Genomic DNA, 27421 nt, shown 5'->3' on the forward strand with positions numbered 1-27421 from the left:
GGCCACTGTTACAAAAGGGAGTCCTGCAGTCTTGAGAAGGACATGTTGGTAGAGGACACATGATTGACCTGGACTCAGACTCTCTGTGAGAGCTGGTTACAGAGAGAAGGGGGAGCAGCCAGCAGCACCAGTGCTGACACCTGATTCCAGATGTCACAACCTGGGGAGAGGACTGAAAAACTCATCTCTTCCCAGGGGTTCAGCTGGAGGGCCAGGCAACTGAATTGGGAGCATGTATTTCTGTGCAAGCATGCATGCATGTGAATGCATATACATGTGCACACACATACCCTCCTGGGGAAGATGCTGTCAGGGCTCTGCTGTGGTCAGGTGACAGCTGTGTCACCACTGTCCTCATCCTTAGGGGTCCCTAGCCTTTGCAGGTTGTCGGCCAACCAGTAGTGCCAGGGAACAGTGTGAGCTGGCGGACATGATGTCTTAGCCATGACTCTTGAACCCTCTTTCTGGGGTAAGGCTCTGGCAATGCTCAGAGCACAGCCTAATCTGCTCTTGGACTACGGGGCTCTCCTGGGGGCGGGCCCACAGTGTGTTGGGGTGAGGGTTCTACATGCTCCTCTGCACACAGGAGCCTCTGAGGCCCTCAGCCTGAGAAAGAGGAGTGATTTGCCTCTGAGAGTCTCCTCCTAGTTCCGGGTACCCAGGGCGAGAAAGGGGCCTCAGCCCCCTGATACTGCTGGGGCAGCTGGAGGTTTCCTCTCCCCAAGGCAACTCTCCCCACTTTTCTGGAAGGTCCCATGCAGGAGTTGGGGGGGTTGCCCTCTGGGGGAAGGAGGGTGGGAATACTTGGGGTCCCTACCCTAACACTGTCTACCAGGCCTAGACCCCACCTGCTCAAAGACCATTGCTCTGAGGCTGGGATCAGGACTTGCTCAGTGAATTAGTAATTCTTCCAAAGGCAGTGCAGAGTGGGTTCAGCCTCAGATGATGATCTGAAAGCAGGCTGGGACCCCATGACTCCAGCAGCAGATGATGTGGGATCTGGGCTGGGGCAGGTTGGGGGTTAGGGTTTGGAGGGCCAAGTCTTCAGGACCTGTGAGCCAAATTTGAGCTTTTCTGTGGATTCCAGACTCCTGGGCAGAGACCCATTACATGGTGGGGTCTCACACTTAGGGGCCACCTCTCCCCTTTCCTAGAGGAGCCCCTGGCCAAAGCCTCAGGAAGTGGAGTACAGAGGGGTAGCTGAGAGGCTAGAGTCACTCTGGTTGCACGCCTCAGCCAGCACAGCCCGGCTGCAGAAGCTGGCCAGCACCTGAGCCATTTTATCCTTGCCACATGGTGGCTGGCTGCTTGCCAACTCCTGAAGGTGGTGCACATAAACCCTGCTAATGGTCATTTTGCTCAGGGCTGCTTGCTCAAGACAACACAGAGCTCTTGTGGCCCAGTTTTCCGGCTGCGGACCCTGCTCTGGGACCTTGGGGTCTCCTTGCCGATGGAGGCAGGTGCTGTCGTGAAAACAAATGCACTCTCCAGGTGGACCCCCAAGGCCCTAGAGAGAGAGACAGACGGCAAGCAGCAAAGTGGGGGTGACTCCATGGCAACGGGAGTCATGAGTGAGCCAATGGGAAACCAAACACACGTATCAAAAGCCAATCAAATTCAAACACAAACAACGTAAAAGCAGCAGCAAGCTCTTTGTGTAATAAATATAGCAAAGCGCACTTGGTTTCTTTCTTCTTTTTTTTTTTTTTGTCAGACATAACAATCAATGTCCCAAACCCTGTTTTCTGCCTTCAAGATAGAGAAGCTGTTGACATCAGCAAAACACCTGCAGCCAATCAAAGAAAAGACCAGCCCCCCCAACCAGCCAATCAAAATCCATTTCCAGTTTAAGCAGCCAATCATATTGGACCTCTTCACATTCCCCAAAAAATGGCCTAAATAAAGCACCAGGGCTGGGGAGCTTCCTGGGAAGCTGTATCCCGAGGAGCAACTTAAAAAAAAAAAAAAAGTCAGAAATAAAAATAAAAGTTTCCCGTTGGTCAAAAGTTAAAAATAAAAAGGTTTCTTCCTGTAGCCAATCACAGAGTCCATCCCTTTAAGCCCATCATAATTGCACCTCTGGGGTCACCCTCCATGCCGCCCAGTTAAGTGGCAGGGGTGTGAGGGTGGGGGAGCAGGGAGGGCAGTAGGGCGATGGGGGTGCTGCCACTCAGCCGGCCTCCGGTCTACACAGATCTCTGGGCCCACGCCAGCTTCCAGGGTGTTGTGAGGGATTTGCGGCTATTGCCTCCTGTCCTCTGTCTCCGATCTGGAAAACGCCATCACCACGTCCTCCGCACCTGCAGACCAGAGGGAAAGAAGTGCTGGATGGGGCTGCTGGCACCTGGGCACCATCTGGGGCAAGTAGGTGGCTAGTCCTCAGTTGGAGCTTCAGCCTACCACAGGCCAAGTACAAAGCACTTCCAAAGAAGCCCACCTTCTCTTGGGGTTTCCCCACAGCCTGGCCAGGGCCATATATGGTCAGCAACCCGACACAGGGCCAAGGCTCAGAGGTAGGCCAGGCCAGGAACCCAGGGCTTCTGATCTGGGAGCCCCCCTGTCCAAAGTCATCAAGACCAGGAGTCCTTGGGAATCTCCTTTCTTCTCAAGACTCTTGTCTTGATCCCTCTGGAGGCTCTTGCTCCTTATGACTTTTGCTAGCCAGTCCTCTCTGGAACAGCTTCTCCTATGCGCAAACCTAATGACACCTACTCAAAGGAGTCTGGCTAGGCTCCTTTCCAGCTGGGCTGGCGCCTGGTTCCTGTGGAGACAGATAACAGCCCCAGTCTTTATATTATTTTTTTAATCCTGAATTTGCGAGTTGGATCCAGGCACTCATGAAATCACTTCCTTTGTGTTGTTTTCCACAAGACAGGCTCTGACAGAAAAGGCATGGGGAGCAGGGAGTGCTAACTTGCCCCACCACCTGAGCTCTCTGGGAAGGAAGGGGTTGACCGTGGCCAGTAGCCCTGCAGGGTGAGTAAGCGGCCAGCAGGGTCCACTCACCTCCCTCCCTGACCCTCTCCCTGAAGGGTGGTGCCTCACTGCACCAGCACAATGACAGTCAGGCTCTGTGGCCTTTCTGACATGCGTCTCTTCTGTGCTACAGGAGAAATTCTCCCCGGGGGGGGGGGGGACCAGAACAGCAGGGACAGGAAAAGCGTCAGGAGGGAGCTGGGGGAAGAGGGCAGGATTCCAGCCCCCCAGGCATGGTGCTGGCCGTCTTGTCCACACTCCAGGGGAGACCCCCTCTGGTGGCCCTGTACTGGCCTCCTTCTTAACTGCTCTGCCACTTGGAGGTGCAGAGCAGAGGAGACACTAGCCCTGGGGTACTGGAAGAAGAGGACTCAACATCAAGGACCCAACATCACAACACTATGCCTTCAACTTGGGACGAGAGCATCAGGCACTGCCTAGAAAACTCCCTTGTCCCCCACCCGTTACTGCACACCCTCAATTCCTGACAAGGGAATACCCCCTGTGTGTCAGTAGAACCATGCTTCACAGGGCTTTCATGGCTGTGGCCTTTCAGAAGCAGATCACCAGGGCTTTCTTTCAATGTGCCTCTGGGTAGGTTCAAACTACCCAGCTTCTCGTCAGTAGTCCAGCGCTTAACTAATGTACCACCCACGGACTCCTGGAAAGGGGAAATCAGCTTTCAAAAAGGAGTCAGAATCACCCAGCTTCCTGGGATGCGGCTCCTTTGCTTGGGAAGCCCAACACTCCTTCGCCTGTCTTCTTGGGAACATTCTGTTCTCAGCTCATTTCTGGGACCACGCAATATCACTGCAGGCAAAATTGTCTTAGCAACCACAGAATCCAAGATGACATCATACTCTGCATGGCAGCTGAGCTGGTTACCTAACAGATGCCGACGCTTCCTGAGTGCTGCCTCCTAGCCCACTAACTGGGAGGGGACTGGCAAGGTGTAGGGGGGACTGTGACAGGGGAGGTGTTAGTAGAAGATGCCTTAGGGGTAGTGAGCAGAGGCAGCCCACCCGCCTCTTCCCTGGGCTGCCTCATGGGCTTTCTCACAGGGACCATGGGCCTCCAGAGTAAATTGCAGGCACAGAAATAGCACTGCTGCCCCAGGGGGGATGGAGAGTCTGAAGAGAGAGCAAACCATCTGTGAGCCTACCTCTCCTTGGAGGCCAGGGGCTTCTGACATGCAGCCCACCTAGTATGTACCTGTCCTTACTCTGAGGGCGGGAAAAGGAAGTCACCTTTTCAAGGTCACACAGGGACTCCGATGACTGTTTCGCAAGACACTTGCACCACACAGGTTTTCCAAGAGTCTCACCTTCCCACACTGCCAGCTAGTCACCTCTTCCCTGGCTGGGGTGGAGAGGATGGGGAGGGCTGGGGGTCCACGGCCATCACTTACAGAGCTTCCCAGTTTGCTGCCGAGGGGACTGGGCACAGGCAGGGCATGCAGAGCTACTGCCCATTCTGTCCCCTGTTCTATTCCTAAAGGAAAGTGTTGTTTTCCTTTCCACAGGGATGTGCTCTCCTTTGGGGTCAAAGAGGGAGCAGGCTCTTCCAGAGCATTCTTTGACTATCTTTATCATCAGCCTGGTGTGGAACATGTCATTCAATGAGGCCTTGCACATGGACCTGGCAGGTCTCTAGCCAAGAATGGGAACTTCCCCTCTTCTCTATGAAATTTGGGTTCCAGTTACTTAACAGAGAGAGACACTGGGGTTCAATGGGAGCATTCTCGCCTCCTATGCGGGAGACCCAAGGTCAGTTCCTGGCCAGTGCACCTCATGTACAGCCAACCCCATCTATCAGTGGAGGCTCATGTGTTGCTAGGATGTTGAACTAGTGTCACTGGTGCTTCCAGACTGAGATGGACTAGGAAGAAAGGCCTGGCAATCTACTTCTGAAAATCAACCAATGAAAACCCTATGAATCACAATGGTCCAAGCTGCAACTAATCATGGTGATAATGCAGAACTGGGCTATGTTTCAGTCCATTGTGCACGGAGTGGCCATGAGTCAGCACTGACTCAATGGCAGCTAATACCACTATATAATAGTGAGGATGAGCTGCTCAGTTAGTTACATGATTCAATCCCTTCTGCAAGGGACCTCAGTGGTAGACTGCCCTAGTTTCTCCTTTTTTTAAGGCCAGCATATGGCAGCTCCTTTGGATACTCAAGCTATCCTGGGAGCCCTGGTCTCAGAGTAGGAAGATGCTAAGAGGCCAGCAGGCCCAGTCCACGATACAGTTCCTGTTCCATTTTACAGATGAGGCTGTGTCCTCCCATTGGTACCTCAGCTGACACTGTCTGAACCTGGGCTCAGAGCATCTATTCAATCATTCCCACCACATGTGGGTGAGAAAAGGAGGGGAGAAGATGAACAGTCATTATCTGTTTCACCTTCTCTGATACATTAAAAGATAAGGATAGCCAAACCAGACAAAGACATCACAGAAGACAAAACTTATAGTTCAATATTTCCTATGAATATATGATGTAAAATTCCTTAACAAAATACTAGCAAACCAAATCCAACATATAAAAAGAATTATACATCACGACTAAGTGGGATTTATCTGGGAAAAGCAAGGTTCGTTAAGCATTGAAAATCAACTAATGTAATATACTGTATCTAAAATAGTATTTTAAAAAGCACAACTCACATGATCATCTCAGTAGACTTGGAAAAAGCATGTGACAAAACTCAACACCCTTTCATGATGAAAAAACACTCGACACCAGGAATAGAAGGGAAATTCCTGGGCCTAATAAAGGGCATCAACTAACAGACATTGGTGTTATGAGGCTGGAGGCTGTGCCACTAGGGTTTCAAATACCAGCAGCGTCCCCCATGGTGGACAGGCGTCAGCAGAGGTTCCAGACTAAGACAGACGGGGAAGTAGGAAGGGGCCATTCACTTCTCAAAGAATTGGCCAGTGAAAACCTTATGACTAGCAGTGAAACACTGTCCAGTATATTACTGGAAAGTATAGCAAGGAATGTGAGGATGGTGCAGGACTGGGCAGTGTTTTGTTCTGTTGCACACAGGGTTGCTGTGAGTCAGAGCTGACTTGATGGCACCTAACAACAACACAAACTGATATACTCAGAAGACTGAAAACTCCCCCCCCACCTCACCCCCACCCCAAGATCAGGAATAGACAAGGATGTCTGCTCTCCCCACTTCTAACCAACATGGTCCTGGATGTCATGGACATCCAGGCAAAAAAGAAAGAAAGAAAAGGCATTCAGATTGGAAAGAAGATGACAGACTATCTATTTGTAGATGACATGACCTTGTACATAGAAAATCCTAAGAAATCCACTAAAAGCTAGTAGAACTAATAAGAGTTAAAGTTGCAGGGCACAAGATCACTATATAAAGATCAGTTGTATTTCTATACACCAGCAATGAGCAATATGAAATGAAAGTATAACCTCTTACAACAGCATCAAAAAATAAAATACTTAGGAATAATGTTGTTTTTGTTGTGTGCTGTTGAGTCGGTTTTGATTCATAGTGACTCTATGTTCAACAGAACACGATCCTGTCCAGTCCTGCACCATCCCCACAATCATTGCTATATTTGAGTCCATTGTTGCAGCCACTGTGTTAATCCATCTCATTGAAGGTCTTCCTCTTTTTTGTTGACCCTCTACCCTACCAAGCATGATCTCCTTCTCCAGAGTCTAGTCCCACCTGATAACATGTCCAAAGGAGCTGAGACAAAGTCTCACCATCCTTGCTTCTAAGGAGCATTTCAGCTATAATTCTTCCAAGATAGACCTGTTGGTTCTTCTGGCAATCTGTGGTAGATTCAATATTCTTCACGAACATCATAATTCAAAGGCATCAATTCTTCTTTGGACTTCCTTATTCATCATCTAGCTTTCATATAGCACAGAAATAGCACAAGATGCTGAGTATCTTTTCATGTGATTATTGGCCATTGGTATATATACTTTGGAGAAATGTCTATTCAAGTACTTTGTCCATTTCCCCCCCAAATTTTGTTTTAATAAGTTATATATACTTGGAATAGTAAACTATAGCAGTTTGGTAAAAGATTATATTTAAGAAAAATGAGTTATGTTATTTAATCATGAAAATTAATTTCCCTTCCCTGACACAAGAATACCTTCTTCCTACTGTTATAAATGATGCGATTTTTTTTAAAAATAATTTGTTGTTGAGAATATGCACAGCAGAACACACACCAATCCAATTTCTCCATGTACAGTTCAGTGACATTGATTACATTCTTCAAGTTGTGCAACCCTTCTCACCCTCCATTTCCAAGTTGTTCCTCCCTCACTGCCCCTTAAGTTTCCTTTCTAATCTTTCCAGTTGCTATTGTCAGTTTGATCCCATGTAGACAGTTCTTACAAGAGTACAATGCTCAAGGCAGACATTTTATCATTAATTTTAAGATCTTGTTTTACATTCAACGTAACACGTACATTAATTTCACTCCCCATTTGCCATGTCCAACCCTAACCCAGTCTCCTCCCCTCCCTACCCTGTAACACCTGCCCCCCCCCATGCCCCTCACATTTATGCCCTCCTGTTTGTCCTGCATTTCCTCAGTTTGAATGTTGGTCCTCTGATGTCCCATGGTCTATTGCTCTAAGGGATGTATTACCATAGAGTATGTGGGTGCCTCATCCTGAGTTGAGTGGTCTGCATGTACATCTTGTTAACTATTGGGCTGAGAGCTTGCCCCTGGGGGTGAGTATAAAACTTTATTCCAGACAGAGAATGTATTCCAGGGCCATAGTATTGGGAGTCTCATCAGATTTCATCTGACCGGTAACTCTGGTCATTACTAAGTTTTTGGATTTTGTTCCACATTTTCCCTCCCACTCTATCCAGGATCTCCAGATTTGATCCTTTCCTGAGTGGCTGGCACTGGTAGCCGGGCACCATCTAGTTCTTCTGGTCTCAAGGTCCATTGTGTCCTAGGGCTGATTGCTTCTAAACGCACCCCCCCTTTTTCACTCTTCTTCACTTCCGACACTAGGAGACCATTAGCTGCATTTTAGATGGCCGCTTGAAAGCTTTTAAGACCCCAGCTGCTACTCGCCAATGTAGGATGTGGAGCAACGTCAAGGCAGACATTCTTTACTAATTAAACCAATTTATTGTTTGATTTTAAGAAATCTTCAGGGGATATTTTTGGTTTAAGATTTAAGGTTTAAAGATTATCTCAAAATAATAGTTTCAGGGGTTCATCTAGACTCCATAGCTCCAGAAAGTCTGGATTCCACTGGAATTTGAAATTATGTTCTGAATTTTATTCCTTTTGATCAGAATTCTTCTACAGAGTCTTTGATCAGAACCTTTAGTAACGGCAGCCAGGTACCAGTCAGTTGTTTTGTTCTCATGGCAAAGGAGCCAGTTTGTTTATGGAGTCAATTAGCCACACATTCCATTTCTTCCTCCTATTCCTGACTCTCCTCTTCCTCTGTTGGTCCAGTCTTCTGACTATTTTTAAACTGCAATTTTAATTTATTGAGTTGTAAGAGTTCTTCATATATTATGAATACCAGTCCCTTATCAGATAAATAATTTACAAATATTTTCTTCCATTCTGTGGGTTATCTTTTCATTTTCTTGGTGGTGTCCTTTGAAGTACAAATATTTTTAATTTTGATGAAGCCCAATTTATCTTTTTTCATTTGTTGTTGCATGTATTTTTGCTCATATCTAAGAAACCACTTCCTAACCCCAGGTCATGAAGATTTACTGCTATGTTTTCTTTTAAGAGTTTTATAGCTTTAACTCTTATATTTAAGCCTAATCCATTTTGAGTCAATTTTTGTATAAGTTGTGAAGCAGGAACCCAACTTCATTCTTTTATATGTGGCTATCCAGTTGTCCCAGGATCACCTGTTGAAAAGACAGTCTGACAGTCACCTGAAATTTCTCCATTGTTACTCATCAGCCCATAAAGTGTTTACTGCAGATTTAATCATGGATTCTGAACAAAGGGCCTGAGATTCCAGCAGTGCCCCTCCCTTCCGTGTCTCTTTCAGTTTTGAGGGTGGAGTTTTGAGGGTACAGAGTTCTCTACCTTTACCATCAACTCAATCTTAAGTCACCCTCATTCAAATCCTTCTAAATCTCTGAGGATGAGTTTCTTGGGGCAGGATAAGTGAGGAAACAGAAGTTAGGGCACAGACCCCTGTGAGGTGTGCAATTCTCTTGCAGAAAGCCATCTGGCCTTTGCTCTTGGTTCTTTCCAGCCATATGAAAACCTGACGTTAATAAATAGGGCTGACTAGACCAAGAGGGATCACTGGGGGCGCCCAATGCTAAGTCTCAAGAGGCAGGAAGTAATCTATGTTGGCTGATAAGAACTCTGGATCCTGGGGCTCAGAGGAGCTTTCTAGTTGGTGACTACACACGGGAGAGGATATCACATCCTTCTTTGGGACATGGAGGGAGTTCTGTGGCTTAGTACCTAAGGCATTTGACTGCTAACCAGAAGGCTGGCAGTTCAAACCCACCAGCCACTCCTTGAAAGGAAGATTGGGCAATCTACTTCCATAGTGATACCATCTCAGAAACCCGAGGGGTCGCTATGAGTTGGATCTGAATTGACGGCAGTGAGTTTGGTTTTTTTGGTTTGGGACATGGAAGCTCGTACTATGATCCTTCCCATACTTCACCCTATGTTTTGTCATTTTTATCCTTTTTGGTTGTAATAAAGTTGTAGCCATAATTGTAGTATAAAAACCCAAAAAACAAGCCCATTGCTATTGAGCTGATTCCGACTCATACCAACCCAACAGGACAGATAGAACTGCCCCCACAGGATTTCCAAGGTTGTTATCTTTACAGAAGCAGACTATACTGTCTTTCTCCCGGAGTGGGATAGATTCAAACCACCAACCTTTCAGTTACAGCCAATCGCTTAACCACTGAGCCACTACGGCTCCTAAGAATGGTATCCTCTCTGTGAATTCTATGAGTCATTCTAGAGAATTAATGGGCCCACAGAAGCACTGAGAGCTGGAAGGAGCTGGCATCTGTCTTTCTGGCAGTCTGAAAGAAGGTAGTCTAATGTGTGAGTGCTGACCTAGCTCTGGGTGGCTGGGGCTAAGAGAGAGAGTGCTGCATGAGCAGCTGGCAATGAGGATGGAGAGGTAGGAAGAGGAGGACTGGATCCATGTCTACAATTTGGGAACTGGATTCATGCTGATCCTTACCAGGAAGTTAGCAATGAAGGGGGGATTTGCCCACTGTACCCGTGGCTTATTGCAACCTCCCTACTCAAACATCTTGTAAACAGGTTCCGAAGGCATGAAGGGCTTGGCAGGCTGGCCCCAGACTCCCCACCACAAAGTCTTCTTCTTCACCAAGGAGTCTCGAGGTCTATAACTCATATCGGATCCATGAGGGACAGAGATGATATTTACTCAGGGAAGTATCCTGTGAGGAGACAGGTCTGGTCCCTTAGAAGGCCTCGCAGCTGGTCCCTCTCCTGGTTTGCCTCCTACCTCTATAACTATTCCTTCTCACTCTTCTCTGTTGGATCCTCTTCCTTTTCCCAACTGCTGAATGTTGGCAAAGGAACTCTGATGGCGTAGTGGGTAAGACACTTGGCTGCTAACCAGAAGGTCTGCAGTTCAAACCCACCAGCTGCTCCGTGGGAGGAAGATGAGGCAATCTACTTCCGTAAAGATTTACAGTCTTGGAAATCCAATGTGGGTTAAGCTATGAGTCAGAATTGACTGGACGGCAGTGGGTGTGGGGTGTTTTTTTTGGGGGGAGAGTTTAAAATGTTGGCAGGCTTCAGAGCTCAAGCCTGGGAACTCCTCTTCTTCATGAACAGTGTAGAGTCTATACTCATTCCCCAGATAATCTCATACCATTCCCCAGCTTCAAAAATGTCCATAGACTGACCACTCCCAAACTCATTTTTCCAGTGCAGACCGCTTCCCTGAATTCTGGTCTTCCATGTTGTTATGGACTGAATTATGCCCCCAAAAGGTATGTTGAAATCTTAACCCTTGTACTTGTAAATGTGACCTTGTAAATAGGACCCTGTTTGAAAATACAGGTTTCTTGGTTATGTAATGAGCAGGGTAGTCCTAAACCTAATACGTTCTGACTGGTGTCTTATAAAAAGGAACAACAGACACAGAGGCACACACAGAGAGGGAAGATGCCATATGATGACGGAGGCAGATCTATCTACAAGCCCAGGAACACCAAGGATTGCCAGCAGCTACTAGAAGCTAAAAGAGACAAAGCAGGACTTTCTCCTAGAGCCGACATCCTGAATTTGGATGTCTAGTCTCCTGAACTGTGAGAAAATTAAATTTCTTTCCATTAAAGACACTCCCTATGATATTTTGTTATGGGTAGCCCTAGGTAATTAAGACACATGTCCAACCACCCACCTGGCTTTCCAGTACGATGCCTAACAGGCATCGCAGACTCAGTAGGTCCAGGGCAAACCCCAGTTCTCCTCCCCTCTCCACAAGCCTGCTCCACTCACAGCCCACGGCTACTCCATCCTCTGGCTGTTCAGGCCCAAAACCCTGGGGTCGCTCCAATTCCCCCTTCTCGCACTCTACATACAACACATCTGCAAACCCCTCAACTCTATTTTAAATATATCCTGACTCCATCACTAATTCCCCCACTACCTCCCTGGCCGAGGCCCCCACACTCATACCGGGCTTCTGTGTCACTTTCCCCATGCTGGTCCCCAACAGTTCATTCTCCATGTAACAGCCAGATTCTCCAAAGGAGGATCTTATCATAAGGTTTCTTGTCACATTCAGCGTGAAACCCAAACCCCATGCCATGGCCCACAAGCCCCAACGTGATGTGGCCTCGGGCTGCCCGTCTCCTTTCATGCCCCTGCCCTCTCACTCTGCTCCTCCTGGCTGTCCTTCAAACTGGTTCATTCTGGTTCAACCCCCTGCTCAGAATGCACCTCCACCCCTATATACCAAATCAGAATCTACAGTTTAACAAGCTCCCCAGGTGATTCCTATATACCCCTAGGGGATTTCTAAGAACCAGTTCTAAGTCCTGCTTCAAACACATGTAACTTGCCCCTCAGGATCTTTGCACCTGCTATTCCTCTGCCGTGATGCTCTTCCCCAAGTTCATCTCACAGCTCTCTCACTTCACAGCAGTCTCTGTGCAAATATCTCCCCACAGAGGGCCTCCCTGACCACAGTTTCTGAAATAGCACCTTGTGTCTGGATCCCTGGCTGGTGGTTCAAACCCAACAGTCACTCCCTGGAAGGAAGGATGGGCAAGCTACTTCATAGTGATATCGCCTCAGAAACCCAAGGAGGGGTTGCTATGAGTCGGACGTGACTGGACAGCAGTGGGTTTGGTTTTTTTCTTTTTTTTGTCTGGATCCTTTGGGCAGCTGTAGTCTTCTTCAGAGTCCTCATCACTGCATAGAATGTTACATATTGATCTGATGTTGGTGTGTGTTATAGACTGAATTGTACTCCCCTAAAATATGTTGGAACCCTAACTCCTATCCCCAGGATGTGATCCTAGATTTAAGATTTTCTTTGTTATGATGATCACTCACTCTCACTCACTGCCCTTGAGTCGGATCTGACACACAGCAACTCCTCCTTGGGTTTCCAAGGTGGTATCACTACGGAAGTAGATTGCCCCATCTTCCTTCCGAGGAGTGGCTGGTGGGTTTGAACTGCCAGCCTTCTGGTAAGCAGTCAAGTGCCTTAGGCACTACAAGGCTGTATCATCATAGGGTGTGTCCAGGACCTAATCCCTCCTGAGATGCAAAAAAGCAGATTAGACATAGACAGAAGCACAGAAGAGGAGAAGCACAGAGGGACAACAGATGCCACATGAAGACTGACGCCCACGGAACCCAGGAACACTGAGGCTACTCTAAGGTGAAAGAGAAAAGGGTCTTCCCTAGCACTGAGAGAGAAAGGCTACCACTACAGCCAGTGTCCTGAATTCAGACTTCTAGCCTACTGAACACTGCACAATGAATAAGGAAGAGTGAAGAAGAGGTGATGCTTTTGAATTGTGGTGCTAGCAAGAATACTGAAAATACCACAGACTGCCAGAAGAATGAACAAATCTATCCTAGAAGTGCAACCGGAATGCTCCTTAGAAGTGAGAATGGCCACATTTCATCTTACCTACTTTGGTCGTGTTGTCAGAAGGGACCAGTTCCTGGAGAAACATATCACGCTTGTTATGAAGAAAAAAAAAAAAAAAAACACAAACTCACTGCCACTCAGTTGATTCCAACTCATAGTGACCTTCTTTTGGGTTTCTAAGGTGGTAAATCCTTACGAAAGTAGATTGTCCAGTCTTCCTTCCACAGTGGCTGGTGGGTTTGAACCACCAGCCTTTTGGTTAGCAGTCAAATGCCTTAGGCACTACACTACCAGAGCTCCTTTGGCAAAGTAGAGGGTCAGCAAAAAAAGAGGAAGACCCTCAACAAGATGGACTGACACAGTGGCTGCACCAATGGGTTCAAGCACAGCAAGGACTGTGAGGCTGGCCCAGGACTGGGCTGTGTTTCGTTCTGGTGTACACAGGGTTGCTACGGATCGGCACCGACTCGACGACACCTAACAACAGCCTACCGAACTGTGAGGAAACGCACTTCTGTTTTTTAAATCCATTCACTTGTGATGTTTCTGGTGCAGCAGCACTAGGAGACTAAGACAACGTGATTTCCCCCACTGGAATTCAAGTTCCATGTGGTCAGAGAAAGTCTGGTCCACGGACATAGTCACAGGGCCCAGAGAAGTTCCTGAGGCATAGCAGGGATCAATAAATATTGCAGGATAAATGGGTGCATAAATGCTTATCCTGTAGATGAGGAACCTGAAGCACAGTGAGGTGCAGCAACTCAGTGAGTCAGGGCAGAGGGAGGGCTCAGGACTCAGACATCCCTGCCTTCATCCAGCAGCACCCGGAACCACTTCCTCTCAGGAGAAGACAAACGACTGATCTGCCCTGGTCCCCTGGACCATTGAGGCTAGTCCAGCCACTCAGCAGAGACTGGACCAATCCATCCATCCCTGTCAGAATGAAACTAAGACCCAAAATCAAAAAAGCAAAACACTGTCAACAGATGAATTGATAAACAAAACGTAGTCTATCCATACAATACAGAATATTAACCAAATGGTTGCTGTCAAATTTATTCTGACTCATGGCAACCCCACACGTTAGAGTACAACTGTGTTCCACATGGCTTTCAATGGCTTTTTTGGGAGTAGACTGCTAGGCCTTTCTTCCAAGGCACCTCTGGGTGGACTTGAACCTCCACCCTTTTGGTTAACAGTCAAGCATGCTAACCATCTGCACCATCCAAGGACAACAGAACAGTACTTAGCCATAAAAAGGAAAAGCAGCTCTGGTTAAAGCTCCACCAGCCGCCTCATGGGAGAAAGATGAGGCAGTTTGCTTTCATAAAGATGTACAGCCTTGGAAACTCAATGGGACAGTTCTACTCTGACCTATAGGGTTGCTATGAGTTGGAATCAACTCAATGCAGTGGGTTTGTTTTTTGTTTGGCATAAAAATGAAGTTCTGATATATGCTATAACATGGATGAGCTGTGAAAATATTATGCTGAGTGAAAGAAGCCAGACACAAAAGGATAAATATTGAAAGATCCCACACATGCGAAATACCTAGAATAGGTAAAAGCATAGACAGAAAGCAGATGACCAGGGGCTGGGAAGAAGGGGAATGGGAAGTTTCTGTTTGGGGTGATGAAAAAGCTGTGTAACTAGATGGTGGTGATGGGTACACAACAGTGTGAATGTAATTAGTGCCACCACATTGTACCTTTAAAACTGGGCAACATATCACATCTTATATGTATTTTATCATTAAAAAAAAAAAAAAAAAAAAAAAAGCAAAAGCAAAGAAAAACACCCAAGCAGCTGAACGCTGCCATGAAGAAAACTCAATATGAAACCCAGAGCACCAGTGTGTGAGCACCCCCACCCCCCTGCCACCTCACCAGCCCCAAAGCTCATCTAGGGTGGAGAACAGGGCCGAGGTAGGCTGGGGATATAGCTCTTCCTGCCAGGGCAGGGCACTCAGCCCTCCCAGCCCACATCCAATCCAGCCCCACCCCGTTAACAGAGTCCAGTCACATGACTGTGGAGGGAAAAATGACAAATATGCAGGAGCTTAGACCAGAGAAGCTGCCCCCCACCTTGCTGGGGGCGAGAGGCAAACAATGGGGTCACTGGTCCATTTGCAGGCTCAGGACGAATCAGGACCAGCTCAGCCAGCCAGCAACTGACACTCACCCTCTGCCCATGTTCTCAGCTTACCGGAAGGATTGATATGGCCCCTCAGGAGCCCTGGTCCCCCATGTGCTATGCAAAGCCTTAGGGGACACTGACACACAGTCCCAAAGTCTGCTGAGCACCACTCTGCTCTCTGAAGTTTAAATCTTTCAAAGGTTCTTCATCAAGGCACTCACACCTAACGTTTCCTGAATTGCCAGGGCACACTTCTATTGGCCCATGGGTGTGTATCTGGGCTGATGATTATTCTTATTAGGCACCATTAAGCCAATTCTGACTCTCAGTGATCCCATGTGTTAAAGGGTAGAACTGCCCCACAGGGTTTTCCTAGGCTGTGTAATCTTCACAGAAGTCAATTGACAGGTTTTTTCCTCCCAAGGAGCTGCTGGATGTGTTTGAACCACCAACCTTTCAGTTAGCAGGTTAATGATCGTGGATAAAAAGATCAGAAAGGAAAAGCCTCAAGCTAGCTGCAGCCCCAAAGGCTGAAGGTGTGTGAGGGAACACACAACCCCTTCCACAGACCTGCTGGGAAACCCAACTGGAGCCCCTTGCCCTTTTCCAGGCAGCCCCTGGAGCTCATGCACCCCTCCCAAAGATAGGACTACTCCTAGCAGGCCCCTCAGTCTCTCAAGGAGGGAACCTGGCGGTGGGGGAAGAAGCAACAAGGACTCGACACTTTTGAGATGTACTGGGGGAAGCCAAGCCCTTATCTCCATTGACCCTACGAGGTCCTAATCTGCACCTCAGGGAACAGGCTGGCCCCAGGGAGGAGGGCTGAATGTGCAGGGGCTTCCCCTGGTCCCACAGGTGATCAGAATCAGACCTAGGCCCAGATCCCAGCTTTGTACCCAGGTCCTGATGCCTCTGCTGAGGTCCTCTAACCTCCCCAAAACTGTCTGATGCGGGCTTGGCCTGTTTCTCAGCACGGAGAAGGGCCTGGTCCTGCAAATGTGGATGGGGACCTTTCTTGCAGTATAGTTCCTGCGTTTTTCTCACCAAAGTACCCGAGCGTAGGAGGACCCAGCTGATCTACCCCAGCTCTGCCAAGTCCAGTGAGGACTGCAGCTGAACCTAGATGGGGAGAGAAAACAGTTGTAGGGGAAACACATGCTTTAAAAAAAAAAAAAAAAGCCTAGTCTAGCTTCCAAAGGCTGCACACCACTCCCAAGGCCTCACAGCACTGTGCGGTGTCACTGGAGCAAACGGGGAACTCTGAGCCCAGCCTCCAACATAGGGTACCCTGGGGACCTGGAACCTCTGTGGCACCTGCCTCTAGGCTCCCCTCAGACTGTGCACTGTCTAGAGCTTCCCAGGATTATTCAAGGGTTGGACATTTGGTTTGTCTGTCTCCAGGACAGTCAGCCCAGGTACCTATGGCCTCAGAACACATTCCTAGTGAGAGGAGGTGAATGGGACCTGGCAAACTCAGAAATACAATCCCAAAACCTTGAGACTCCAAATTCTCATGGCTGATAGGAGATGGCAGGCCTTGCAGGTCACCATCAGAGTTAATCTGGGCTGTGTGTCCTGACACCCTGGCCAGCCAAGCCAAGGATCTACCTTCTATATACCTGGCAGCCCAGGCCAGAGAGAAAATACGGCCACATGTCCTAAACTGTCCAGGGCGATCCCATTCCAGAAAATTCTATCCCCTTCTTGACCATACAATTTTGGTGGCGGTACCTCCTCCTCCCCTGTGAGCCATTATCCTGCTGTCAACACCAACTAGTGTCAACTGCCTGGCTACCCAAAACTGCAGTGGCCCAGCAACCAGCTTTAGGGAAATGAACCAGCAGCAAGACTGCCTGGGAAAACAGGTCACAGGAACAGCCAAAAGGAAAAGCGTTCACCAGGATAAGGCTTGGGCATGGATGACTGGGTCTCTTCCAGCTCACCAGGACCCACTAAGGGTGGCACTGTTTTTAGCAGCCCCAGGCTGTAAGCCAGGGCTCTGCTCACCTGAATCCTGATGCTCCAAGGTTCCCAGGGGGTGGCTTTTACCCAGAGACGGCTTGACACTCTGGTTGCTATGGGGACAGCAGCCTTTGATCCACCAAGGTCTCAGCAGCCAAACAGGGACTAGGCTCAGTGGTGCCTACTGGGCTCCAGGCTGACAACCAGCATCACCAAGCACCAGAGGTCACAGGGCCAATAAGCAAGCACAGGGGCCACCTGCTTGTGGGCTGAGATGTGGGGCCAGCTCCCAACACAGCACTGGGCTCCTGTAACCACCTTGCTCATTGGCAGCTGAAAGCCTAGCCAGGCTTAAGAGAGGGCAGGGACATCAGGACCTGGGTACAAAGCTGGGATCTGGGCCCTAGGTCTGATTCTGATCACCTGTGGGACCAGGGGAAGCCCCTGCACATTCAGCCTCAGTTTTCCCATCTGTAAAACATGATGTAGCACCTATCCCACTGATTTAACTGATCATGGATGACATCAACAGCATGCTGTTATGTGGCATCAAGTACCAAAACCACATCTGTGGGTCCTAACCTGGCATTCTACATTACCTGCTTCTCACCCTCCACTCTACCCTCCCCAACCCCGCTGAAGTGTGCACGCACACACATGTGCGCACATGCACACACACACACAGCCTTAGTGGTTTCTTTACCCAGGTGATGCACTCATTCTCCTCCTTCAAATTCTTTGGTCCCCCAGAATTTAAGCTCTCCCAGACCAAGAGCTTGACTGGGCAGGAGGAGGGGCAGAATCTGGGAGACAAGGTAGGCTTGTCCTTCTAGGGGATAGGGATGACCAGGGCTTCACCAAAGTCCTGGCCAATTCTCAAAGTTTAGTGGGCATCTGATCCCCTTAAGGGCTTGCTGAAAATGCAGATCACTATGCTCTGCTGGCAGACATTCTGATTCAGGAAGGCTGGCACAGGGCCCAGGAATCTGCACTTTTAACAAGTATCCTAGGTGATGGAGATGCAGGTGGTCTGTGGACCATGCTCCGGGAATTCAGTGCTGCACACCGTCTCTTGGTCTAACCTGCTAGAAGCTGCATCCCTTCTATGCCAACATTCTGAGATGCCTGACCTCACTGCTTCCATGTGCTCACTCCCCATTTGCTCCCAGCCCCAACTCCACAGAAACTGTTTTGGTAAACGTCATCAGCGACCTCGATTACCAAGCCCAGTGGATACAGACAGTGATCCTGCCGCCCTTTCTCCTTTCAGGGCCCCAGCAAAATCACAGGGCAGGGTTGCAGCCCTCCCTCCTTTACTCGAGCTACTCACTGGATTCCATGTTTCAACCCTTGCCTATACTCCCAATGCTTGTATCTGCTTCCACCTGGTGCCTGAGCTCTAGACCTATACTCTACCTGATCCTGGACCCCGTGGGTACCTCCCACTCAGGACTTAACCCTCAGGCCCACTCCTACTCCTTCCTCTTCCCACCTTCCCATGTGAGCTGCTCAGACCAGGAGCCATCTTCATCCACTCAACCCTAGTCTCAAACCTCACACGGCCTATTCACCCCTGCCTGTGGTTCCCAATCCTTAATGTCCCACCTGTAAGACAGACGTCACCATCTCCCTCAATCTCCTGCAGTTCTTATTCTAATGGACAACAACCTGACCTGGTCCCTCTTCCCCTCTAGGTGCAAAGGGATCCCTGCTGCCTTCAAAATCTCCTCTGTCCACAGCCCTTTAACCTTCCTAGCCACTCACTACCTGCCTGTAAGCACTACATGGGACTCTTGTAGGGGCATGAAAACACCAAGTACCAGCACACCACTGGGTCCATATGGGCTCAAGGGGCTCCCCTGGTCTCAAAATTCATCTCCCTCTGCTATGGGTTGAACAGTGTCCTGAGAAAAGTCATATTGAAGTCTCAACCTCTAGTACCTGTGACTGTGATCTTATTTGGAAATAGGGTCTTTGCAGATGGAATCAAATTAAGATGAGGTCATCAGGGTGGGCCCTAATTCCATATGAATGGTGTCCTTATAAGATGCAGAAAAGATAGCCTAAGAGGTGAACAATTACACCAGGTAAGTACATTCCTTAGAACAATTGACCAGAGGAGATTAGGAGGGCAGTATTTGCACAGGGAGATATAGGAAAGAAGGAAATCAGGAAAAGATAACCGTACAGAGGAAGTGGGAAGAGAGCTGTTACATTATGGGGAATGTAATCTATGTTTTGAAACAAAATGTGCATGAACCATTGAATGAAAACTGAATTTTCTCTGTAAGCTTTCACTGAAATCACAACTTTTTAATATATGTACATCTATATATACATGCATATATATATAGATATACATACATACGTATATATATATATGTATACATACATATATATACACATATATACATAATATCATTGTTGTTGTTATGTGCCGTCAAGTCGGACCCGACTCATGGCGACCACTCCTTGGGTTTCCGAGGCAGTATCACTATGGAAGTAGATTGCCCCATCTTCCTTCCTAGGAGTGGCTGATGGGTTTGAACCACCAGCCTTCTGGTTAGCAGTCAAGTGCCTTAGGCACTACGCTACCAGAGCTCCTAACAAATATATATATATATATATATATATATATATATATATGTAAAAATATATATGTGTATATATATACATTATATATACATACATACATTATATATATACACATACGTGTGTGAGTGTGTGTGTGTGTGTGTATGTCTAGACATATATAAAATAAATATATAAATGGGTTTTGGATTTCCTATTAAAAAAAAAAACCTCAGAAAAGAGAAACGAGAAACAGACACAAAGGGAGATGCCATGTAAAAAAAGGACGCATAATCTGGAGCAATGTGTCTACATGCCAAGGAACACCAAGGATTGCCAGCAACACTGGAAATTAAGACAGGCCTGGAACACAGTCTCTCCCAGCCTTCAGAGGGAGCATGGCCCTACTGACACCATGATTTTTGACTCCCAGCCTCCTGAACTATGAGAAAATACATTTCTGTTGCATCAAGCCACCCAGTTTGGGCACTTTGCTACAGCAGCCCCAGGGTGCTAAAACCCCCTGTTTTGGTTACCTAGTGCTGCTCTGACAAGAATATACCAAAAATGGGATGGCCTTAACAAACAGGAGTTTATTCTCTTACAGTTTGGGAGGCTAGAAGTCCAAGTTCCAAGTGCCAGGCTCTAGGGGCTGTGTGAAAGCCCCTCGACCTTGGGCTTCAGCTCTGCCTCTTGCTCCCGGCCTACTGAAGCTGGAGGCATCTCTTCACTCAGGCAGTTAGTGGCTGCTGAGGCTAACAAACCCAAGGTCGACAAATAAAATGGCACAGTTCCAATGTTACCAAACAACATGGCAGGACATTGATTCAAGTCCATTAAAAGTCCCAGGATCAGTAGAGTATGGCAGGCTGCTGAACAATGACACAGCTACATGCAGGGTTCAAGTGTGCCATAAGCTAGAGACCATTCCCAAACCCATTTCTTATATAAGGGAAGCAGACCACATCCCTAAAGCAGCTACTCAGCTGCTTGTGGTAGATCCCACCATGGAGTTGATTGCCAGTCTCATCATAGGGGATAACTACTGCCAGCTGCCCAGCCACTCAACCAGGCCCAGCCAGGCTGACACACAAAGTTAAATTTGTCTACACACACCTTTCCACGCATTCTAGTTCAAGGCTCAGTCCACAGGGCACCTTCTCTCTGTGGCCTTGGAGGTGGGTTTCCCTTCCCTTCAGAAGCAGTCACACTTTAAGGTCCCTGGGTGGGGCAAATGGTTTGTGCTCAGCCAATAACCAAAAGGTTGATGGTTCAAACCCACCCAGCAGCACTGCAGAAGACACAGGCCTGAAGATCTGCTCCTATAAAGCTTAAGCCAAGAAAACCCAATGGAGCAGTTCTACTTTGACATGAGTCTCCTAAGTCACAAATCAATAAAAACATAAGCAACAGCATCAGTCCCACATTGATCTGTGAGCCCCAAGCACTTTACACATCTGTCCATGAGTCTGCCTGACTTGCTGGGCCAGTGGCTTGGGGCAGGGCCATCCTCTGGCCCCACCCCTGGCACACAGCAGGGATCCGCAATGTGAGCGGAATTGTCGATCGCCGGACCAAGTGGCTCTTGGTGCCTTTTCCATGATGGGTGTGGTAGTTTGGTTTGTGTGTCATCTTGGCTGGGCCTGGTTGAGTGGCTGGGCAGCTTGTGGTAGTTAAACCCCATAAGGAGACTGGCAATCAACTCCATGGTGGGATCTACCACAAGCAGCTGGGTAGCTGCCTTTGGGTATGTGGTCTGCTTCCTGTATATAAGCAGAAGCCTTTGAGAATAGTCTCTAGCTTTTGGCATGCTTGGACCCTGCATGTAGCTGTGCTGTTGCTCAACAGCCCGCTATGCTCTGCCGACCTTGGGACTTACAGTGGACTTGAATTAATGGCCTGCCGTGTGGATTGGTAACACTGGGACTGTGCCTTTTTACTTGTCAACCTTGGGGTTTCTCAGCCTCAGCAGCCAACAGTTGTCTGAGTGAAGAAATAGCTTCACTCTAGCTCCAGTGGGCTGGGAGTAGGAGGCAGAGCTGGACCCCAAGGTTGAGGGGTTTCACCCAGCCCCTGGAGCCTGGCACTTTGAACTCGGACTTAAAGCCTCCAAATTGTGAGAATAAACTCCTGTTTGTTAAGGCCATCCCATTTGTGGTATATTCTTGTCAGAGTGGCACCAGGTAACCAGAACAATGGGGGTCTGCCTTCTGCCAGGGCATTGGGGAGCTAATGTATATATAATACAGTTCTATGAGGGGCTCTGAAGCCTTTCAAACATTATTTGTTCTCAATTATAAACAACGGAACATGAGCCACTGATTACAGATGGGTCAGAGCAGGCCTTTCAGAGCCAGAATGCTGAATCAAGCAACTGCCCTGCATTTCAGCACATTCTGGTCTCTTCCTTGGAATTTTTATCTTCTTTTTCTGTGACACAAGTTATCACATATCAAGTCCTCCAGGCTGATTCCCCAGTTTGAGTCAACTGTATTATTATTATTATATTAGCATACAGGTAATTCTTGTTGAGTGTTGATTAAAGTTAAGAAAGATCAGCTTCCTATCCTGTAGACTACAATTCATCTTGTGCCTGACTGTAATCTCAGTCCAAGGTTTGTTGTCGCCTGGAACCTCTGAGCAAAGGCTCAAAGCCCTCCCCACACGTCACGGGACAGGGCACACGAGAACCCCAGCAGACAACCCAGCAGTGGGAAGCCACTTGCGACAATTCAGTCTCCCTGTGGCTCGGCTTGGTCTATGTTTCAATCCAACACCGATTCTGTGCCAGGAATGGGGCTTACATTGACTGTGAAGGAGCTCTGGTGGCACAAGGGTTAAGTGTTCGGCTGCTAACCAAAAGGCTGGCAGTTTAAACCCACTCAGTGGCTCCAGGGGAGAAAGACCTGGTGATCTGCTCCCAGAAAGATTACAACCAAGGCACCCCTGTGGAGCATTTCAACTCTGTCACATGGAGTCACTAGGAGTTGGAAGCTGACTCTTCTGCACCTAACAACCTGTTACTGTAAACATAGCACAGAACCTGGCTCCAGGGATCTCCCCATGCAATGTGATAATAATGGTTACAACACATAAAGAGATTTGCAGGGAGCTCCAGGAGCTGGCCACTGGCAGACTTGGGAAAGTGTTCAGAGAGGGCTTCCTAGAAGAAGTGAATAACAAGAGGATTCTAGGAAGAACTTCCATCACTCAACTGTAAGATGCAGAAGTCCATGCCTGCCACCCACAGGCAACCCACAAGGCTGTGGAGAGGGTACAGTGGGTGGTGAACAGAGAGAGCAGGGATGCTGGTGAACTGTAAAGTGCTGGGCCGCTTACCCAGAGCTGCTGGTTTGCCCATGACCACAACTATTTTAACAAGGTCCCCAGCAGAATTATGAGACCAAGTGACCTATTTTAGGCTCTCTGGCCACATATCCTGAGCCAGTGGCCTTGGCTTCCTAGGGGAACAGCCAGCAGAGCTGAGAGGAGGCAGGCTAAAAGCATGGGGAACCTTCCCTGGATAGTTGCTTGCAGAATGCGTGTGGGCAGACAGAGGTAGGACAGGCTGAGAAGCTACTGGGCCAGCACCATAGCTCTCAGGGGCAAGAAGAGGGACGGGGCAGAGACCAACCACAGGGAAAGGATCTTGCTTGACAAAAGGGCCATGTCTAGAGAAGGGTCCCTCAGGCCCACGACATCTAGATGGGGCTTAGCTAAGGCACCACAATGGATGCAGTTCTACTAGGAGGCCTTTGCAAAGAACCACCTGGAGTCCAGAACTGGCTCTCCTGGGCACCCCACCCCTGTGCCCAGTCCCTGTCTTCATGTGATAGAGTTCTCACAGAAGCCACACGTTCAAAGCCACCTGCAGGTGCAGGGCCCAGAATAAATACAAGAGCAGCAGGAAGCTAGTCCCAATTTTTTCTAACTCCTCCCGAAATAGCACTGGCTACAATCATGTAACAGTGCAAAATCAACTGGTCCCTCTGGTAAAACACTACCCTGCTCAAAAATACATATAGCCTGTAAACCACTCCTGGAATTTAGCTTAAAACAATGAAGATAAAGATTTATACTCAATGATGTTCCAAGTCCATCCCATCCTGGGACCCACCCTGGGCTGCTATGCGACCTTGAGCAAGTTACCTGACCTCTCCGAGCCTTTTCTATCTCGTTTTTTTATTGTGGTGAAAACATACACTCCAAAACATTCACAATACACAATTCAATGATGCTGATGATATTTTTGCCTGTTGTCTCATTTCGTTGTGAGGCCAACGACAGACAATCTCCCAGAGTTGTCATGAGAATTCATTGAAATGACCTTGTCTGTTACTTGACAAGGAACTGACATAGGAAAAGATCAATAAATACTTGATGTAATAATTAAAAGCAAAAATAAGAAACAAATGCCTAGCAATAAGGGATTGGTCAGTTAAATACGGTACATTCACATGGCTGAGTACTATGTCATCACTAAAATGTTTTCCTTACAATTATTTAAGAATACAGTAAAATCACAGTAAGTGAAAGATAGTTATTAAAGTAGATATTAAAATGTTTAACCCTAAACATTTACCTCAAGTAGACACACGCCCTGGAGAGAACAATCATGGGAGAAGGAAGGGCTGCTTATGCACAGGGAGATAGCTCAGGGTGCAGAAGAGTATGAAGGGATGGACACTGGGAGGAGGTAACTATGGGGAGGAAGTGGGAGGGGAGCTGCTGCATTGTAAATTTTGGTCAATGACATGAGACAAAGTATATGTGAACTGCTGTATGAAAAGTGAATTTGCTCTGTAAATCTTCACCCAAATCCTAATAATAAAAAAAAATAAAATAAAATGTTTAACCCTAATTTTATGATAGAGATATATGCACATTTTAAGAAAGGCTGCCAGAAAATGTGAAAGACAATTCAAAAACAAAAAAAGGCTAGGATTACTGGACCGGTAGAGACTGGTGAAACCCCTGAGACTATGGCCTAAAAAACAAAAAACCCAAACTCACTGCCTGGAGTTGGAGTCGACTCATAATGACCCCTCCTTGGGAAACCCGAGATGGTATCACTACGGAAGTAGATTGCCCAGAGGCCTGGAATTGGACTCACTTTTGTGTGTTAGCTCTCAGCCAAACAACAGGCCTACAAACTTAACAACTACACCAGGGAGCTGCGCTCCTTAGAACAGCCAACCATGGGAGATGGGAAGGGCAGCATTTGCACATGGGAGATGGGAAGGGAGAAAGCTGGGCAGGCAAGAATGCACAGGTAAGGACACAGGGAAGGGGTAACCACGGAGAGGAGGTGGGAGGAGAACTATTACACTGTGGGGATTGTAACTGATGTCGAGAAACAAAATGTGTATGAACTTTTGAGTGTAAAACGAACCTGCTTTGTAAAATTGCACCCAAATCACAATAAATAATAATAACAAAAAGCCTGCCAGGAAATTTAACCAGAGGTCAGTGAATCCTGCTACATAGCAGGATTCTCCCAACTAAGCTTTAAATTGTTCTGGTGTTTCTACTTTTCCCCAACCTTCTACAATGACTATGCAGTATTTTATAACCAGGATAAAAAACAGTATTTGCTATACAGAGAGTAGCATTGGTGATTAAAAAAAGGAATGGACTCAGCATTTTGTCCAGCCTGGTTTAGAAAGACAGCTCTCTGTCCCACCCCTGCAACCAGGCCTTCTCAATGAGGCAACCTTCCCAGGGAAGTATTGATTTCCTTTGGTTCAAAGCCAAGACCTGCCTGGCTGTCAGGTCTGCTTGGCCACCCTCAGGGACCAGGAGACAGCTCTCACAGAATTCATCCCATTTCAATGCCTTTCTAGGGGCCTGGAGGCTCCACAACCTGGTCCAGTCATTCACCTAAGCACTCACTGTGGGCTTGCTGATGACTGGCCCCAGAAAATCAAAGATGGCAGCCACAGTCCCAAGCTCAAGGAGCTGAGATTGGTCAAGGAGCTGACCAGGAAACAATGTGGGATGCAGCACTTCCAGAGTGTACACGTGGGATAGAAATCAGAGAGGGCCACCTAACCTGGCCTGCAGGGACAAGGAAGGTTAGCAGGTTAGGGTTGTGGCAGCAGAAGAGACAAATGCAGGGGCAGAAAGGGGTAAACATACATGGTTGAGACAGGAGCCAAAAGCCGTTCATTTTGACTGTTGATGGTACACATGAGGTGTTGGTGGTGGGCAGAGTGATAACAAGGGGGTCTTGCTCACTATGCTGTTGTTGTTGTTATGTGCCATTGAGTCAGACCCAATTCATAGCGACCCCTCCTTGGGTTTCCGAGGCAGTATCACTATGCAAGTAGATTGCCCAACCTTCCTTCCGAGGAGTGGCTGGTGGGTTTGAACCACCAGCCTTCTCAAGTGCCTTAGGCACTAAGCTACCAGAGCTCCTTCTATGCTAAGGGGGTGGAAATCTCAGAAGAGGTAACAGTGACTATTGGTATGTAGTATGAGTCTTCCTACTATCTTTCAAACTTTTCTGCTGTTTCTACTTTTCCTCCATCTTCTACAATGGCTATACATTATCTTATAACAAGGAAAACAATCAATATTGTTAAATAATACAATAAAACAATCAATATTGATATATACACAGGCAGTAGGGAGCCATTTTAAATGGGGGAGAGACTTGCTGATGTAGCCTTGAGAGTCACTCTGGCTGTGAAGTGGAACTGGACTGGCAGGGGCAAGATGAGCAGTCAAGATGCGAGGAAGGAGCTATACACAGCCATCTCCCATGTGGGTCACCATGAGTCGGAACTGACTTGATGACAACTAACAACAGATCAGAATATGGGGTCAAACCAAAATGAGGGTTTAGTCCAAGATGTAGAAAAGGAAGCAGACTTGAGGTACATTAAGGTAGGACAGTCAAAAGGATATGGTAACTTAATTAGATATCAGAAGAAGAGAGGACTTAAGGGTACCAGAACACTGGGTATTTGGTGGCACATTGATCGTGGCCAAAAATAGAAGGGAGAGGTTATGAATCTCGACTGCTGAGTTTGGGGTATAGAGATGTCCAGCAGACTGTTGTACATAGAGGTCCAGTAGTCAAGGAGTGGGTCTGGGCTGAGGGTCTGTGTTGGGAAGGTGTTGCTGACCAGAGCTTGCTGTTGAAGTCACAGGAGTGTGGAATCTGGGGAACAGTGGCATGTATTAAGGGAAAGGAGGGGCTCCCCAGGAGACTGGACAGAGGTAGGCAGAATATGGAGAGAGAGGAAGGGGAAGAGATGGGAGGGAAAGGAGGGCTTCCAAAAGGAGGGACGTTATCATTGGTGGTTTTGAGCTGGCCAAGTAGTCAGGCAAGCTGAGGACTGAGAAGAGTCCCCCTTAGTACTCTGCTGGAACATGTAGTAACACCTGGGGTGCAGGCTCACGCAGGCTTGACTGTGAATTCCCCATCCTTGGCATAGTACTCAGTACCTGGTAGGTGCTTGACATGATGGAAGGCAGGAAGGATGGAATCCAAGAGCCAGCTGCAGTGGGCTGAGAGATGAATAGGCCCCAAGGCCACCAACAATCCCCTGGAGTCTCAGGGAGGGCAAATAGTTCTCAGTACCCCTTGAGCCTTAGAGGGGAAATGTGCTGGGTTCTAAGACCAATGCTGAGAGTTATTCTGTTGG

The 27421-nt window shown here is 47.8% G+C and overlaps 1 protein-coding gene across 1 annotated transcript in view; it reads right to left on the reverse strand.

Moving 5' to 3' along the window:
- Nucleotides 1–2241: 2241 nt before the first annotated feature.
- CTNNBIP1 (catenin beta interacting protein 1) overlaps nucleotides 2242–27421 on the reverse strand; it is a 30246-nt gene continuing 5066 nt past the window's right edge. Inside the window, exon 3 of the mRNA XM_007942604.1 lies at nucleotides 2242–2300. Within this exon, the coding sequence (XP_007940795.1) occupies nucleotides 2242–2300 (59 nt within the window). The remainder of the gene's footprint in view (nucleotides 2301–27421) is intronic.

This window comes from Orycteropus afer, unplaced genomic scaffold (genome assembly GCF_000298275.1).
Source record: "Orycteropus afer afer isolate SDZICR_OR568_19922 unplaced genomic scaffold, OryAfe1.0 scaffold00094, whole genome shotgun sequence".
NCBI classification, from domain to species: domain Eukaryota; kingdom Metazoa; phylum Chordata; class Mammalia; order Tubulidentata; family Orycteropodidae; genus Orycteropus; species Orycteropus afer.